The sequence below is a fragment of the Eumetopias jubatus genome, unplaced genomic scaffold (assembly GCF_037043125.1).
Source record: "Eumetopias jubatus isolate StellerSeaLion01/CBP00866 unplaced genomic scaffold, mEumJub1_p1.0 scaffold_3, whole genome shotgun sequence".
Lineage (NCBI taxonomy): Eukaryota > Metazoa > Chordata > Mammalia > Carnivora > Otariidae > Eumetopias > Eumetopias jubatus.
In genome coordinates this window covers 59,566,191-59,582,425 of record NW_028274809.1, presented here as the reverse complement: position 1 = coordinate 59,582,425, position 16,235 = coordinate 59,566,191, and the positions used below count along the sequence as shown (strand labels likewise).

The 16,235-nt window shown below is 40.8% G+C and overlaps 1 protein-coding gene across 8 annotated transcripts in view; it reads left to right on the top strand.

Moving 5' to 3' along the window:
- Positions 1 to 16,235, top strand: part of RAPGEF4 (Rap guanine nucleotide exchange factor 4) — a 121,297-nt gene that overhangs the window by 75,297 nt on the left and 29,765 nt on the right. For 6 of the 8 annotated variants that reach the window (XM_028122801.2, XM_088022109.1, XM_028122809.2 and 3 more), the window contains 5 exons: positions 11,529 to 11,679; positions 13,411 to 13,499; positions 14,196 to 14,226; positions 14,440 to 14,518; positions 15,692 to 15,838. In XM_028122801.2, coding sequence (XP_027978602.2) covers positions 11,529 to 11,679; positions 13,411 to 13,499; positions 14,196 to 14,226; positions 14,440 to 14,518; positions 15,692 to 15,838 — 497 coding nt within the window. The remainder of the gene's footprint in view (positions 1 to 11,528; positions 11,680 to 13,410; positions 13,500 to 14,195; positions 14,227 to 14,439; positions 14,519 to 15,691; positions 15,839 to 16,235) is intronic. The other 2 variants (XM_088022107.1, XM_088022105.1) reach the window with 1 other exon arrangement.

The window sequence follows — 16,235 nt, the reverse complement described above, 5'->3', positions numbered from 1 at the left end:
ATGACAGTTCCCCTGGGCAGCTGGAGGGCTGAGTTTGTCTGGAGCGGCTTTTCAATAGTCTATTGAATTGACCAGTTGGTACACGGTATCTGGCACAGAGAGGGCATTCAGAAAATCAAGTTGAATAAAAAACGGTGAATGTTATTGAGTTACACCCTCAACTTCAGGGGTCATGTGAAAGTATATTTTCCAGGTCTGCTTTATTTTTAAAGCAACAAAAATGTAGACCCCAAAACACTTTGGCTTTCTGAGTAGTGAAATCTATTGAAGGAGAATGGCTTTCTTTTTCTCTGAGCAATCCAATCAATGTTGCATGTTTTTCTTTTTCAGAATTATAATTCTCATTTTCTTGTTCACTCATAATTCTCTTTGAAGTCAACGGAATGTGTGAGGATGGGAGATTTGGGTTGAATGTGTTATTCAGAAGGAACTGCAAGAGTGAGATTTGGGTGTTTATTTGCCTGGAAACTATCTTTCCAAGTAATGACAGCTTAATGAGACTCACATACATTATATATTCTTTCTGGCTTATGTTCAGTTTTTCTCAAGTAAAGTTAACACATTCAGGATCTCTCTGTGCTCTTTTAATTCCATGCATGGTAATCGTTATTAGACCTTTGAGACTTGTTAGAAGGAAAAATAAAAACCACCACTGAGTTCAGACTTATTTTTTTCCAACAGTTAGCATGTCAATAAGGTTAAGGCAAACAAAATGCAAAGAAGAGCGAGGGAGTATAGCGGGCTGTGCCATACCATCTTTACAAGTAGAAACCCCAAGCACCAGGCTTCTGTGTTTTTGCAAATTCAGATTTCTTCATTTATTAGCTTGTTCTCCTTTAGAGCTGATTGAGAACATTCATATCATTGACCTCTGTTTTTAAAATAGAAGCTTCTAGAGGGAAAGTCCATGCTATGTCCAGATCGGGAGGTGTAGGGAAAATGGTAGTGGGAGGAGGAGAGGAAGTCAGGAAGGTGAACAGTGGAATCAAGGGAGGCCTGTGATTTCCGATCCTGATTCTTTTCTCAGTAGACAGAGGGAATCCAGGATGGCTGGGTGTCATCTAAACTACCTAGTGCCCTCAGATCACCTCCTTCATACTTGGCCCTACGAGAAGTTAGATTCTCTTCATTGCTCTATTTTGAATCAACTCTCTGTGTGTCAGGCACCTTGCTAATAGCATTGACCCGTATTATACTCCTTTATCCTTACAGGTGTCTGTTGGGTTAGTATTAGCTTTATTTTATGAACGAGGATTCTGGGACTCAAAAACAGTGGAGTGACATGCCCAAGGCAAGTGACAGAGTCAGGATTCATCCAGGTCATAGGATTCCAAGCCTGGAGTGTGTCACTTTTTTTCTTCACAGACTATTTCTTTAAGAGCTTATCCTTGAGAGTTAAGAACATTTCTTGACAACGGATTGCAGGATACATGTTTATCTGTGTTTCTTTTGACTAAAAGCAAAGTAGGCCTAACTTATTGAAACTGAATAAATGAAGCATTCAGTAGAACTTTTCTCAATCATAGAAATACTGTGTTTCTGTGCTAGACCAGTATCTGCTAGCCTTGAAATTCACTACTATGACTGAGGAACTGATTTTGTAATTTTACTTAATTTTCATTAATTTAAATTTAAATAGCCATGTGTGGCTTGTGGCTGCCAGATTGGACATCAGTCTAGTCCTTAGATACTGGGAACGAGAGCCTCAAACAAGAAATGCTGTTCTGTGATGCCTAGGGAGGGCATCCCAGGGATGCCAGGGGCTTACCCTGCTACAGGAGAGCAAACAGAAGATGCTGAGGACTCAATTTTTAGTTCCCCTTTCTCTTGAGGAACATGTTATGTGAGCTTCTTTTATAGGCTATGTTTTTTTGGTCATTAGTAGCATAAACCAACCGTGACTGTCTTAAGGAATATAGGAATGCCTCAGAGGGATGTGGGGTCACTCAGAGAATTGAAGGAATCCTAGAAGAGCCCAGACTTTCAAAAGGGGCCTCAGCGGCAACAAGTAAAGACCTTGCCTTGGGGGCAAATCTGCTCCAAGCATCCTGGGCCCTCACCTGATTCCCACATCCCTAGGAAGGAGGGTTTCGTTGGCCTAGCTTGGGTCCCTGCTGACGTGTTGGTCAAAGGAAGGCAAAGCATTTTCCCAGACAGCCCCCCAGAGACCGCCTGTGAAGAAAAACAGAGAAAGTGGAGGAAAAGGTGATAAGCAGACAAAACAACAAATATACATAAACTGCTTAACGCCTCTTGCACAAGCAACGGGGAGAAATTGTGTAAAGCTGAGCGAGTGGGTTATCCCCCATTATTAACATGAGAGAAGGGACACACTTAACCCCGTTCCAGTAAAGCACTCACATTAAAGTGAGTTGCTTTGGCTGAGTGTTTTCAAAGTACTTAATATCTGTGACTGTGCCTAGCAGCCCTATGAAGAAGTCCGTACTTTCACTACTCTTTTTCCAAATCAATAAACGAGTATAATGAAAAATTATGATTTGCTCAGAGAAAGGTAATTACTAGTACAGAAAAGATTTGAGCCCTGAGCCACTGACACCTATTTCTGTCCTTAATCCACATTGTATGTCACCTCCAATTTTGCTTTTAGCACAGAGGAAGATGGTAGAACTCTGTTTAACATTAATATTTCAGGTCTTTTATGTGCTAATGAGAGAAAATCTCTATTCATTAGATATGCTTGGAACACGATTTCACCTGATGAATACAAGTGCTTTCTAATGAGTTTTTTTAATTATATTTGTTCAATTTCTGTACTTTTCATCTTCAGTTTCTTTAATCTTTTTTAAAATTTGCATGTAAAATTCAGCTCAGTTTTCCACTGGTCTTTAAAAAGAAAAGTAAAACCACCTATAACCCTATCAGGTAATACCATTGTTAACATTTTGGTATGTATCCTTCCAGTCTTTTTTTCTTCACATGTAGGTCTATATTTTTAAATATAACAATGGAATCATACTGTAAGTAATTTTGTATGCTTTGTCACTAAAAAATATTTTATGAATATCTTTCTCTGCCATTAAATACTTCTCCACAGTTTTTTTCAAAGTATAGATATTTTATATAAGTGAGATTATGTTGTATATGCTTTTTTGTAATATGTTCTTCTTCACTTAATAGTATGCTGTGGCTATCTTTTCAGACATATATATGTCTGTTTATATATATATATATATGAAACTACATCTTTTTTTCAGTTAATTCCATAAACTCTTATTAAACACAATGTGTCATATAGTGCTGGGCAAGAAGGTGACACAAATGCATGAGAAAAACATGCTATCATTTTCATTAACTCACAATATTATATGGTAGATATGTCATAATTTATTTTCTTAGCCTCTTCCTATTGGATATTTACTTTTTTTTTTTCAAAATTTTTTCCTGTGACAGACACAATGGGATGAATCAACATCCTTGCAGCTAAATCTTTGCCCACACATATGATCATTTCCTTACTTTAAAAGTAGACAAGGAGTATGTAATATTTTAATGCTTTTGATGTTTACTACAGCATTGCTCCCCTGTTGTCTTAATTTTGTGTTTTATGATTAAACTCTAGCATACTTTTATTTGCACAAATGCATGCAGGCCTTTCAGTTCAGTAAGTGATCACAACTAAGTTAATGTTATTTTGAATTTTAGTAACTACATCCTTGATTTAGAGCCTTTTCACGTCATTTACTTTATCTTTGCAGCACCCAGCCCCCACCTGTGAGGCATAAAAAGGACTGGCATGATATTTATTTCATTTTACATGTGGGAGAAATCAAGGCACATGGAGCCAAGTGAGCACCTAAGATTACACATATTCTGGCAAATGTTTGGAGAAACTCCATGTAGCACTAAATAATTCCGGTTGCAGTGGACATTGTCCTTGTCATCAGTGGGTCAGCCTAGCTACTCAATAGTTGGCTGCCCTTGGTCATGGTTTGTTCTCATACTGCAGGCCCAAAGTAGAATGAGATTCAAAGAGAGGCTTCCTGGGGCTTCTGGGTCAAAAGCTCTCTCAACCTTTAAGAAAGAGAGCAGGAAGCCTATAGCCCCAATTACCAGTGATGGCCTTCCTACGATGACTAGGGAAATAAGTCCTATGACAAAGCTGAAATGCATGGAGAGTCAGGAAAAAAAAAATGGGTCTATGATAGCATCATTGCACTTGTACCAATCCTGAAGCTTACCCTGCCGAAGATTCTTTGTTATGTCAACAAATACAGGTCTTTGTCATTCAGGACAGATTGTCATTATGGCTGAAAGAATCTTAAGGGATCAATGGCTTATATAAAATTTATAAAAAATGTAAATACAGCAATAATTTTGGCCAAATATTTTTTTCTTAGCATCTTAACTTCTTTTGGCTTAGTATACACAAACTCTATGCTTTGGGCATGGGAAGAATTTATGTCATTTCTTGAAGCACAGAGGAAAAAACAGAATACAGATTTGCCACTAAGTTTTAGCTAAAACTACCTTTATATATACTGTATCCCTTATACAGAGACAAAGCAAACACAACAGCTTCCTTTACTGAAAAGGCAGGGCCTCCATCATTTATTTCTCTGTAAAATTGACCTGGGGTGTTCTCTTTATAAGTTGACTGGGGTTCCCTAGGAGGAACTTTTATCAAAATTTGCTTTTCTTGATGATTTACAAAACAGCATCAGGTTCTTACTCTCTAGATTAAGCCAAATTTTTAGGAATATTATTTAGATGTCTAAGGAAAATTGTCAGCTTAAATTTTGTTGAAGCCAAATTTTACCCTTGTAGTCACCCAATTGTTTCTGTAAGCGTTCAATCCATATGTTGCTATGAGAGCAATTTACTTCTGCAGATATGCAACTTGAGACTTTATTTCCAATAAGGAAGACTTGGTTTGATGATGATATGATGTGATCATGGTGTCTTCTTTCTCAAAAAATGACCGTGTTATCAGATATTCTACAAAGTACTTTATATACATTTTCTCCGCCTCATATCAACACCGTGGGATGTGTACTCTTTTTACATTAGGGGAGTGAGACTGAGCAGATATGTCATTTTCCCCAAGTTCCTTAGCTAGTAAGTGTTAAAACAGTAGTGGGTTGAACCCAGCAATGGGTTGTTAGTCCACATCCTACATCTCTACTGGGAATACTAGCCCCTGAGTTAAGACTAAAAAGAATAGCCAAGAACTAGAGGCTTCTAAAAATGCAGAGAATTCTGAAAATTAGTGAGAGAGAAAAAATTCTGAGCAAGAAAATGGGAGGCACATAAAGAAAAATGACAGCGCAGAAAGCAGACCTGGGAGCTTCAAGTTCATAGGCTCTCACAAACACGGGAGCAGCTGTGTGATGGGAATAGCATCACAGTCAAACCCAGAGAGGCCAGGTCTTATGGAAAGTTCCCAAACTGCCCATTTAAAAGATTTCACATTATTTCCAGGGGGCAGATCAATAATAATGATGGTAGCTAACACTCGCTGAGCACTTAATATGTCTCCGATACCGTTCTACATGTTTTACCAATATTGTCTCATCTCATCTTTAACAGAAATCCTCTGACTTTACTGATGAAGAGACTGAGGCTCTAAATGGTCAATTAACTAACAAAGGGTCTCAGGGTTTGTAAGTAGGGAAGCCAGGATGTGAACCCAGGTGGCCTAATTCAAGAACTTGCCTTCCAAGCACATGCTGCATGAAGGAAGGGATAGATTTGGTGCTCAGGATGTTAGGATGCTCCACGAAGGCAAGCAGGGTAGTAAAGAGGCCCCATAACACAGTGGGAAAAGCCCAAGTTCTGAAGTCAGAAGACCTGTGTTTAAGACCTGAGTCTTAGAAACTGTATTACTCAGCAATTATCCTTAACCTTTCTGAACCCCGTCTGTATCATAGGGGTAATTATACCTGTCTTGCCCAGTTCATCAGGTTGATGTGAGGATCAAATGAGGCTATGTGTGTGAAAGCACATTATAAACCTTTAAGCCCCATATAAAATAGTGCCCCCTATAAATACATATTGTACCATCATGAAAGGAATATAGCGTAATGTAATGAATATAACAAAGCTTTGTCTAGTCAGTGGGCAGATGACCCACAAAGTTTGTTTTCAGCTGCAAGCAGAGATCCTGTATGCAAAGCAGAGCTTTAAAAACAACAACACTGAAGAGTATCAGTTTGAATGTTGATAAGTGTTTTATAAATAGCTGCATAATTAGCATGTACTTACTGCAAAAAGTATACATAATATTTTATTCCCTGTTGTAGGCTGTAATGAATCTGCTGCCTCTCCGTCCTAGGAGGTTTTCACTTACTTTCCCCATGATAATTTTAATATGTGGAACCATTATTAGCTGAATTAAGAATAAGTAAATGAGCAGTAAAAAAAAAAATACAGAAAAATTACAGGTGCCTGTGGTGAGTAAGATAATAACTAGGTAAAAATATATGAAATAATTACAGTGTTTGAACGGCAGAGCCCGCATGAGGAAAATGACTCGATGGAATATTAAACCTGGGTAGAAAGACTGTAGCCTACACTGTGGCCTTCACCTCTTCGGATCCTCGGCCCTGATCCTCACTGAAAACAGATCTAGTTTGTCCTCAGTCACGTTTGTGTGATGCTGAAGGAACTGGTCCAATTCGACAAACATTTAGTCATTCTGAAAGGCTGTGCTCCTATAGATTAATACCCAGTAACTAAAAGATTCAGTTTCAAAGATGCCCCCAATGTTTGGTACTTGTGTGGACTTAGTCCTCCTGATGACATTGAATATAAACTTCCTTAGAATGTATCCATGATCTGTATTTGACATCTTGACAAAACAGAATTTCAGATAATTTAGATAAAGGTTTTAAAGAGCTGTGATGTTTGTTTGTTTGTTTGTTTGTTTTTGAAAACTGTATTATATATATAGTACTCCAAACAGTGTAATTGAATTAAGGTAACCAGTCAATCAACAAACATTTGAGGCTTTTTATGTTTCCTGTTCCTGCTGTTAAGGATTCTGATTTAATGCTCCCAGGTGGTGACAAATCTTATTATCATAACAAGAGAAACCTCAAGTTAGGATTTGAATCCTCACGAATGTTTGGTGAATAGTGGTGAGTCACTGCTTTTTTTTTTTTTTTTGGAAGTAAGCTCTATGCCTAATGTGGGGCTTGAACTCACATTAGGCATAGAGCTTACTATGCCTAATCAGGAGATCGGGAGTGACATGCTCCACCTCCTGAGCCAGCCAGGCACCCCCAAGCCCACTGCTTTCTAAATCAGCAGGTACTGAACAAGAACACTGGTTGAAACTATAGCAGAGATACTCTAGTTCAGACATGCCTTCCTGGCGATCAGATTGTCAGAGCTGCAGCAATTAATGCTTGATTTTCTGTATGGTCTTTGTCTTCTTTGAGGACTTTCTGGGATCAATTTCTGCATCTCGGACTGATTGCCCCACTATCCAATAAACTTCAAATCACCTAATTCTGCTGCATAATACATGTTAGCATAAAGGAATATTAATATCAGACAAAAGATGCCAACAGAGACAGGTAAACAATGTGCTGGAGAGAGAGATAAGAGAACTGAGTTCTAATCCCAAGAATTCCATTGATAGATTTGGAAAAATCACTTAAGCTCATTCTACCTCAGTTTCCTTACTTCTGAAATGGTGGAGTTGGAGATATAATCAAAGGGCTTTTGCAACTCACAGATTCTATGATTCTGTGAATCATCTGAAATCCACTCAGTGTGTCAGTGATGACTTTGGCCATTTTGACTATTAAGGCCTTTTCTTAATTGTGTTTAAAATAAGAATTCAGTGAATAATTCTAGATTCTCTTACGGACTTTTATCTAGCACTTTATGAGACACCAGAATTGTGTTATCTCTCTGTGTCTTTTTCGTCATGAATTCAAGCAGCCATATTGCTTCTTACCTGAACCCAACTGTCATGACATCAGGAGTCATGACCATACTTAATACATGTATTTCCTTATCATTTGACAAAAATCACTGGATTATGATGTATTTTATTTTCTCTGCTAACTGCACTTAACATAGACATTAGCCAAGTATATATTTCAGAGTGTTGTTAAAAGTATCTTATGTGGGAGGGAAAAAAAGTATCTTATGTATGTGGTATCCATTGATCATCCTTTCTAAATTGTTGCTTGTCCTGGAGAAGAGCTAGGTTTGTATTCCCATAAGAATACATCTTTCTCCATCAAGTGGTTAATGCATTGTTTTGGTTTTAGCGCCAAAGAAGGTAACGGTTTCTGCAACCTTCCTGATGTGTTTGAATTTATGAACAAACTATATTTGAAATGTCACTCTTTTGGGGTTTAAATGTTTTACATCATATTGAGATAAGGGACCTGGTGGGGTGTTGTTTCCCACCCCTCGCTTGCTGCTTTCTGAAGGGAATATAGTTTTTTTCCCCTCTTTTCCACCTTTTTTGTAAGAGTTTAATAAAATCTAAAAGTAAATCATATAAATCTTCTAAAAGCCTGGGGAAAGTATTATGGGAATCAATAGAAGCCCCAATACCTCATCTATAACCATTTCAAGTATCATCAATTACATAAAGTCTTCTTTGTGTCCCTTGAGATTCTGATTCAACAGACTGTTCAGGAATGGAACGATATGTTGCCTATGGAAGGGCAGAATACTTGAGCATATGCCTGGATTCAACTTATAAAAGTACTGTTACCACCACTCCAATAACATCTGTAAGGGGAAAGGGAGACTTGGTGAAATAAATCAGTGCTTCCTTTTATTTTTCCAGAGGCAAAAACACTTAACTTTCATGAGAAAAGAAAGCAAGCTTTATTCTAGTCCCTCTGGATTTGGTCATTGCTGGATCCCAGGAGCCTGGGGAGCTATTCATTAAGAGCAGAGGACACTCAGCTCTGGTTTAGGTACTCTTCAGCTCTGGGAAACTTAGAACTTAGGCAAAAGAAAAAAAAAAGAAAGGAAAGAAACAGGAAAAAAAAAGAATTCTCATCAGGATTTTTGCTTCCCAGATTTAATCATTCTCAATAATTTCATGAACCCAAGCACTACTAACATCCAGTCACTGTTGGGGGGCTGGGGGTGACGACAATGGAAAGAGCCCTGTCTGGATTTATAAGCCCTACCATTTATTCACTGAACAACCTTGGGCAGATCTCTTCTCTCTGTTTCATCTGTAAGTATTTATAGAGAGCGTTATATGATCATGTGAGCACATGGAGCATATTTATTATAAACTATAAAGCTCCACACACATTTATAGTGTTAGCATGTTAATCCTTCCAATCATATGTTCTGTCTTTCATTGTAGAAAAAAGACAGATTTCCCCCGTAGGAAAGAAGTCAAGAAAAATCTTTATCCTGACCCCTAGAGATAATGTAAATTTAATATCCTGTCCTAAGGCCTTATAGATTAGCCACAGGTGTGCTGCTGATATCACTGTATCCAAGTCACAAGTGTTTGCATTGCTTCCTGAGTCCAAGTCAAGATAACCTGGAGGGGCGCCTGGGTGGCTCAGTCAGTGAAACCTCCGACTCTTGGTTTCGGCTCAGGTCATGATCTCAGCATCTTGAGATCAAGTCCCACATCAGGCTCTGCACTCAGCACAGAGTCTGCTTGAGATTCTTTCCCCTCCCTCCCCTACCTCCTCTGCTCCTCCCCCTACTCTCTCTCTCTCTAAAAATAAATAAGTAAAATCTTAAAAAAAAAAAAGATAATCTGGAAAGTTAGCATTATATCTGCTTGACAGCAAATTTGATAGTTCAAACCATCTCCATCTTGTGCAAGTAAGAAAGACTCAATCTCTCTCTCTCTTACTGACTCTTAGGTGAATCAGTACATATTTTTCATTAAAGAATAACTCATTTGGTGCCCACCAAGTGCCAGACTGTGTTGCTAGGTCCCATAAAAATAGTGATAAAATGTTGTGCCTGCATTGCAATTCTTTGGAAAGAAAAACTGAGTTATGTGTGCATACAAGCAAGGGGCCTAAGGGTTAATCAGAAAAGAAATAATTTTCACATAAAGCGAACTTTCTTCCCTTTTTTTTATTGTAAGCTCAGAGAGAATTGTAGCAATATGGGTTGAGCAATTTTCTTTTTTATGAATCCCGTGCTCAATTTATGAAAGCCATTTTGCAACCCATTTACATGCAGTAAACCTTTGCTTTAAGGTTCTGTCATTTGCCTTGATCATGATTATTTATAGTCCCTTTAGGAAAGGCCCTTTACGGGTTTAGCTGTCAAGCACAGCACTGCCACAAGGCAGTTTTCTACTGAGACTTTGAGGTCATGGTCGTAAGCTAAGGTACAGCTAGGCTTGTAGCCAACTATGAGGCAGAGGGAGGGGTGCTGTGTAATGGGGAAGAAAACTAGTTGGAGTTAGGAGTCTTTTTCAAAACCAACTCCATACTCTCACCATGTGATCCTGGCCATTTGTGCGCCTTTGCAGTCAGTTTGCTCACTGGTAGGAAGGGAAGGATGCTTTTATCACAAGACTATAAAGTAGAACTTAACTAAGGTACTCTAGTGCAAGATACAGTGTAAGTTATAAAGAGGGAAATGTTCCCTGAACTAATTGTCTACAGTATGATCTGCTATAAATCACTGAAAAAGGAGTGGTATGTCTCCTCTAAAATCTTTCTTGATCACATACTATATTCCCTCTACTGTAATACACACACGAATGTAAACTGAGAGCAGAAGCCTTTACCTGACACATCAGAAGGCACTCAACTAAGTATTTATTGTACTAATGGATAAATACAATTGCCAGCTGAAAGTCACTGTGCTGGGCATGGTACAGAATACAAGGCAAGTAATATATCATCAGAGGCCTCCAGGAGCTTATAGTTTCGTTAAGATGTCTAGCCATAAAGGCACAAAAAGCCAGCATGAGTTAAGTTGTGGTTTGAGGCAGGAGAAGACGTTATGATATAGTGTGTCGAAATCCCTCACCAGATCCATATAGCAGGAACCTTTGCTCTTCTTAACTCTAGGTGAGCCTGTCTTCCTCCAGGCCCATGCATTCTTGGCATCAGTCCAGCAGAATTTAGATGCCCACTCAGAAGGGTTTCGCTGAAATGTACACAATGAAGTGGTTCTATAGACATATGTGCAGAATCATAGGAACCAAAAAGGGTTGGCAAGGCCCCGAGAGATAAGCAACAGCAGGAAACACTGCCTCCCCCAAGGAGTGAAGGGCCAGGCAGAGGGAAGCCAGGGAGTGTGATGGGGGCTGGAGCAAGGCACAATAGGAACCCTTGTCAACACACAAGTCCAAGTGGAGCCATGCGAGTCTTATTCCTGGGACGACTACCCTGTCAGAGTCAGCAGACATGAACAAGGCTTTCTAGGCACTTGGTCCAGGATCTTTTTGTGGGTGGGGCTTTTCTTAGGGCCTGAGGAAGGGGTCCCATCAGTCCAAAAGGCTGGCTTTCTGAAACTGGGATAGATCATTCTCTGCCTTTGCAAGTGGCTCAGTGCAGTGAGTGTGAAATGACCAGATGTCTTCCTTGACTCCGCGGCACTTACCACGCGCAGGCTTCACAAGGTACAGAGCAGGAGAAAATGGATTACGCCCTCAACAATAAGAGGCGAGTCATCCGCCTGGTGTTGCAGTGGGCCACTGTGTATGGAGACGCCCTACAGGAGGATGACGTGGCCGTGGCTTTCCTTGAGGTACGCGGAGTCCTCCCTTCTGAGAATACATCTTTGTCCTGCTGTACCAGGACTCCCCAGCAGCACACAGCTTCCCCAGAGAGATTGTGATTGCAAATTCTGTTCTTTGTTAACATGTTCATCAGAAAGGTACTATGAGAGAAGTAAACAACATCATCCAGCCCCCTGCCCTTCTAATTCAATAACTGGTAGCCTTGTAATGTATTTTCACTTGCTCTCTTTTTCTTTGCAGTTTTTCTATGGTCATAATCACATAGTACCCATCATTTTGTAGGCTGCTTTTTCCACTTTATATAAGGACTTTTCAATGTCAGTGCCGTTTTTCTAGTAAAAATTCCTGATGACCTTTGAGTAGCTCTGCCACATATATGCTTATTTTTTATCGTGTTGAATATCTACATCATTTCCAGTTTCTACGTTCCTCGAATAATAGTACAGGGAACATTTTTGTGTAAGTAGGTCTGTCCTTGATCATATTCCTAGAAGTGGGATTGCTAGATCCAATGGTACCTATTTTTGAGTGGACTGAAATTTTATTGAGATAATTTTGTGGAGGACTTTCTAGGACCATAAGGTAGTTCCAGAGGGACATGATTTATGTCATCAACAGTATTTTAAGCTGAACTTCCCTTTTCCTTCCCATGGCTCCAGCCCCCCATTGCAGCATGGGCCCTGGCATCCAGTCCTTGATGATTCACTCTGTCCTCCCAAATGTAGATGAGGATCTTCAGTGCAGGCAAAAGGCAATGTGGCTTCTATTTCAAACCTTAATTCAAGAATGAATTATCCAAAAGAAAGGAGCCCCCTTTCCCCCTTTTAATCATATAATTTGGCAGGCAGAGAGGTGGGGAAGGGAGGAGAGGGGACTGTGAGTGACCCTCAAGGCTGTGGAGTGAAGTATTTTGAAACTCTAAAGGAACGATCGTAGCTTGGGTCATGCATTGACTCCTGGCTGCTACCAGTTGAAAAAAGGACTGTCTTGCAGAGGAACCAGAGTGGTGGTTAAGTTGGTACCACCACAGCTGTCATCTTCCGCTGTGGAGGCCACTGCTCCTGAGCAAAAAGCAGGCCCAGCTGCTGCTGCCTGGCGGTCAGGATCGGCCCCAGGGCATCCATAAAGAGTCCTGAGTTGTTACCAAACTCAGCAGAACGTCAGTCCAGTCCTGAAGACCATGCCTGCATTTTACCACCAAAAATCAACCACTCCTAGTGGGAAATAGTAAATAAACAACAAATGCTAAAATAATATTCAGAATAAATGTTAAAATTTCCCTGAAAAAAATATTGAGGTGAAAAAGTGCTCTTGAAGTGTAAGCTATAAAATGACCCATTCTAAAACATTGCATTACATCGCCTTTCATATAAATATCCTATGAACAGTTCATCTGCAATTTAAAAAAATTTTTTTGAGTTTTTTCATTGTTGTGAAATACATCAAACATAAAATTTGCCCTTTTAACCATCCTCAAGGATACAATTCAGTGGTATTAATTAATTCACAATGTTATGCCACCATCACCACTATCTATTTCCAAAACCTTTTCTCACTTGCAGTTTTGAATCTAGACATATTGTAACATTTTCTTTTTCTTTTTTGGTCTCCAATCCATGCAACCATGGTCTGGAGATGCTAAAAAAGCAGATGACGTAGGGACACATCTTTGTTGCTCTTGACAGAATTGTGTACCTCGGCAATTGTTATTAAAAGCCTGTGACCTTTGCCAATTACAGGAGTTTTATGTGTCTGTATCAGATGATGCCCGGATGATTGCTGCCCTCAAGGACCAACTGCCCGAGCTAGAGAAGATTGTCAAGCAAATGTAAGGAAGGGCCTGGCTTGGGGGTGTGTTTTCATCAAGTAAGTGCCTGCTTCTCCATCAAAACATCTTCCAAAAAGCTGGTTTTTCATCAGCCACACGGTGTTCTGGTTTGAGTGGATGGGGCGTCGGGCTTGGGTGATGGGATAAGGCCAGGTGAAGCGGGGAGATTCTGCTCTGCTCCTTTTGTGCCAGGTGGCTGCCAAGAAAAAGCCTGGCACAAGGCGGATATCCTCCTGTGGGGCGTCTCACTTAGTAAACTCGGGTCCCTTTGGTTTGAGGCAGTGAATCCAGTAATAAAATAGTGGCATTTAAAGAAAGATGAGGGGGAATTACTTATATGGAAAATTCGCTTTCTGCCACCAAAGCTGTTGCTGGTGAATGTTTACGTTCCCTCAGTGAAAACATGGAAGGTTTCACATGCTGTACTTTGAGCCTACAGTAAATACCAGAGAGAGTGTATGCTAGTAGAAAGACCCTGAAAGCTAGACATCTTGGCTTTCAACATCAGTTCTGCCAGGAGTCTGCCTGGGATGCGAGCTGATCTCTTCGTGTGTCCTCTGTGTATTAATATGAGGGTTGCTCAAGGATTGCTGTCATTTCCTTTTGTAATTTAAGATTAAAGTGCTGTACAAGTGAACCAATTCAAAATAACAGTACCAATGGTATTAATTAATGTGCTTTCTCTGTTTCTCATAGTTCAGAAGATGCAAAGGCTCCACAAAAGAAGGTAAGTGACCACAGATTAGGATTCTCTAATTGTGCCCTGTTGGGTAACAGTTCTCCAGAAATATTATAGTGCAATGTATGAAAGGGATGTGTTTGTAAACACAAAATATGTTTTCTCATTTCTTGACTCTGCTTCTCAAGTGTGTTTCCTCTGAGTTGCAAGTGTGCATCAGTCATTCTCCCCTTATGGTGGTTGCTGTGGTTATTTTTACAGCACAAAGTTCTTTTGCAACAATTCAACACAGGTGATGAGAGAGCCCAAAAGCGCCAGCCTATCCGTGGCTCGGATGAAGGTGAGAATTCTCTTCTAACTCATGGTTGTGTAGATTACTCAAAATCAATAAAATCCCTCCCCTGGGAACCCTTGGGCCCACTGAAGAGCTTTTCTTGGACTATCTCTTTGCACCCCAAAAGGTTTGCTTGAAGGTGCCCTTTTGCATTCCAGTTATTTATCCTCTTGAACTCTGGGCCTGGAGCGGAGGTGCTTGTCCACACTTCCCTGATTCTGCCTCTCCCTCACTACCACCGTTGCCTGCAGGAAGGAAAGAGGATCCCAGGAAGTAGTTGTCAAGTTCGCCCACCTCCGGGAAGAGCTGACAGGCAGATGGCTAGCACTTTGCAATGCCAAGCAGAGGGGCAGCGCTGGGGTCCCCTGAAGAGCAGGACTCCCGCCCAGAGAAGGCACTCTGGCCCCGAGCACTGCGTTGTTAGCTGCCAGGAGGGAGGGGGCACATGCTGACAATTACCATTTGGTTCTTTAAGATTTGTCTCAAGAATCGCAACCGAAATAGAATGAATAATAATGACAAAATGTTCATTTTAAGCCCACAACTGAATCTTGTCATTTAGGAGCGCCTCTAAACCCACGGATTACAGTAGCTGGAATTGCTCCCAGGGTTTGTGTTCAGAGGTGAGCCTGTAGGTGCCATATATGGGTTTGCTGAGCTCGATGCTGGCCCAGCCCCAAAGTACACAAACTGGTGAACAAGTGAGCAGGAACATCAGTGTGTGTTCATGCCCTGGGCAGAAGCGCTCCTGTTGGCAGACGTGTTAGCTTTGGCTTCCCCACCAACCCGCCAGGCAGCAGCCATCTAGCAATCAGCCTACTGCCCATCACTGCCTGGATTATGAAAAAGAAACTCTCATAGGCAAGGGTAGACCCAGCAGACAGGCCTAAACATACTTCCTCTGTTCCCCATCTCTTATAAATGGGTTTTCCACAAATATCTGCCGTGGTTCTTTGAGTTGGAGATGGCAGCCATGTGTGTACCTATCCTTAGACCCATGTGAAGGTCAGGAGTTTTGGAAGTGGGCAGGCACAGGCATAGCTGACTGCAGACAGGTACAGTAGTAAGAGTGATGAGATGGTGCAAATTTGGGGGGTTATCTAAACATGCCCCACCGCTGATGGTTTTCTTAAGAACTCCCAAGACCAACTTACCATATCGTTACTGCCTTCCCAATAGTTCTGTTTAAAGTCTACTGCATGGACCACACCTACACAACCATTCGGGTACCGGTGGCTGCCTCGGTGAAGGAAGTCATCAGTGCAGTTGCTGACAAACTGGGCTCTGGGGAAGGCCTGATCATCGTCAAGATGAGCTCCGGAGGAGGTAACAGCTTTAATTAGCACATTGGGCTTCTGCAAAATGGAATATCCCATTCAAACAGAAACCCTGCCAGGAGTTAGCATGGGCCTTCCAAGAAGATCCAAGGGACAAATTGGTGCTCTGTGTGCTCCCACAAATAACAAAATAATATGGTTAGAAGTGGGCTGGGTGAATGTCTAATATGCCCTATTTTGTAGGTACCCACTATAAAGCAGGAGGAGGTGAAGCAATATATCTGAGGCAGCTGGAGCTGAGGACTCTGGTGTGGATGTCAGCTTGGAGCTCTTTCTATATAAACCCTAAACAAAAAAGCTTAAGGTCTCGGAGCTCTGCGACATATGGACCCTAAGACGGCTTGACAAGCATAGGCCATAGGTTTCCAAAAGTCTAGAAGTTGGAG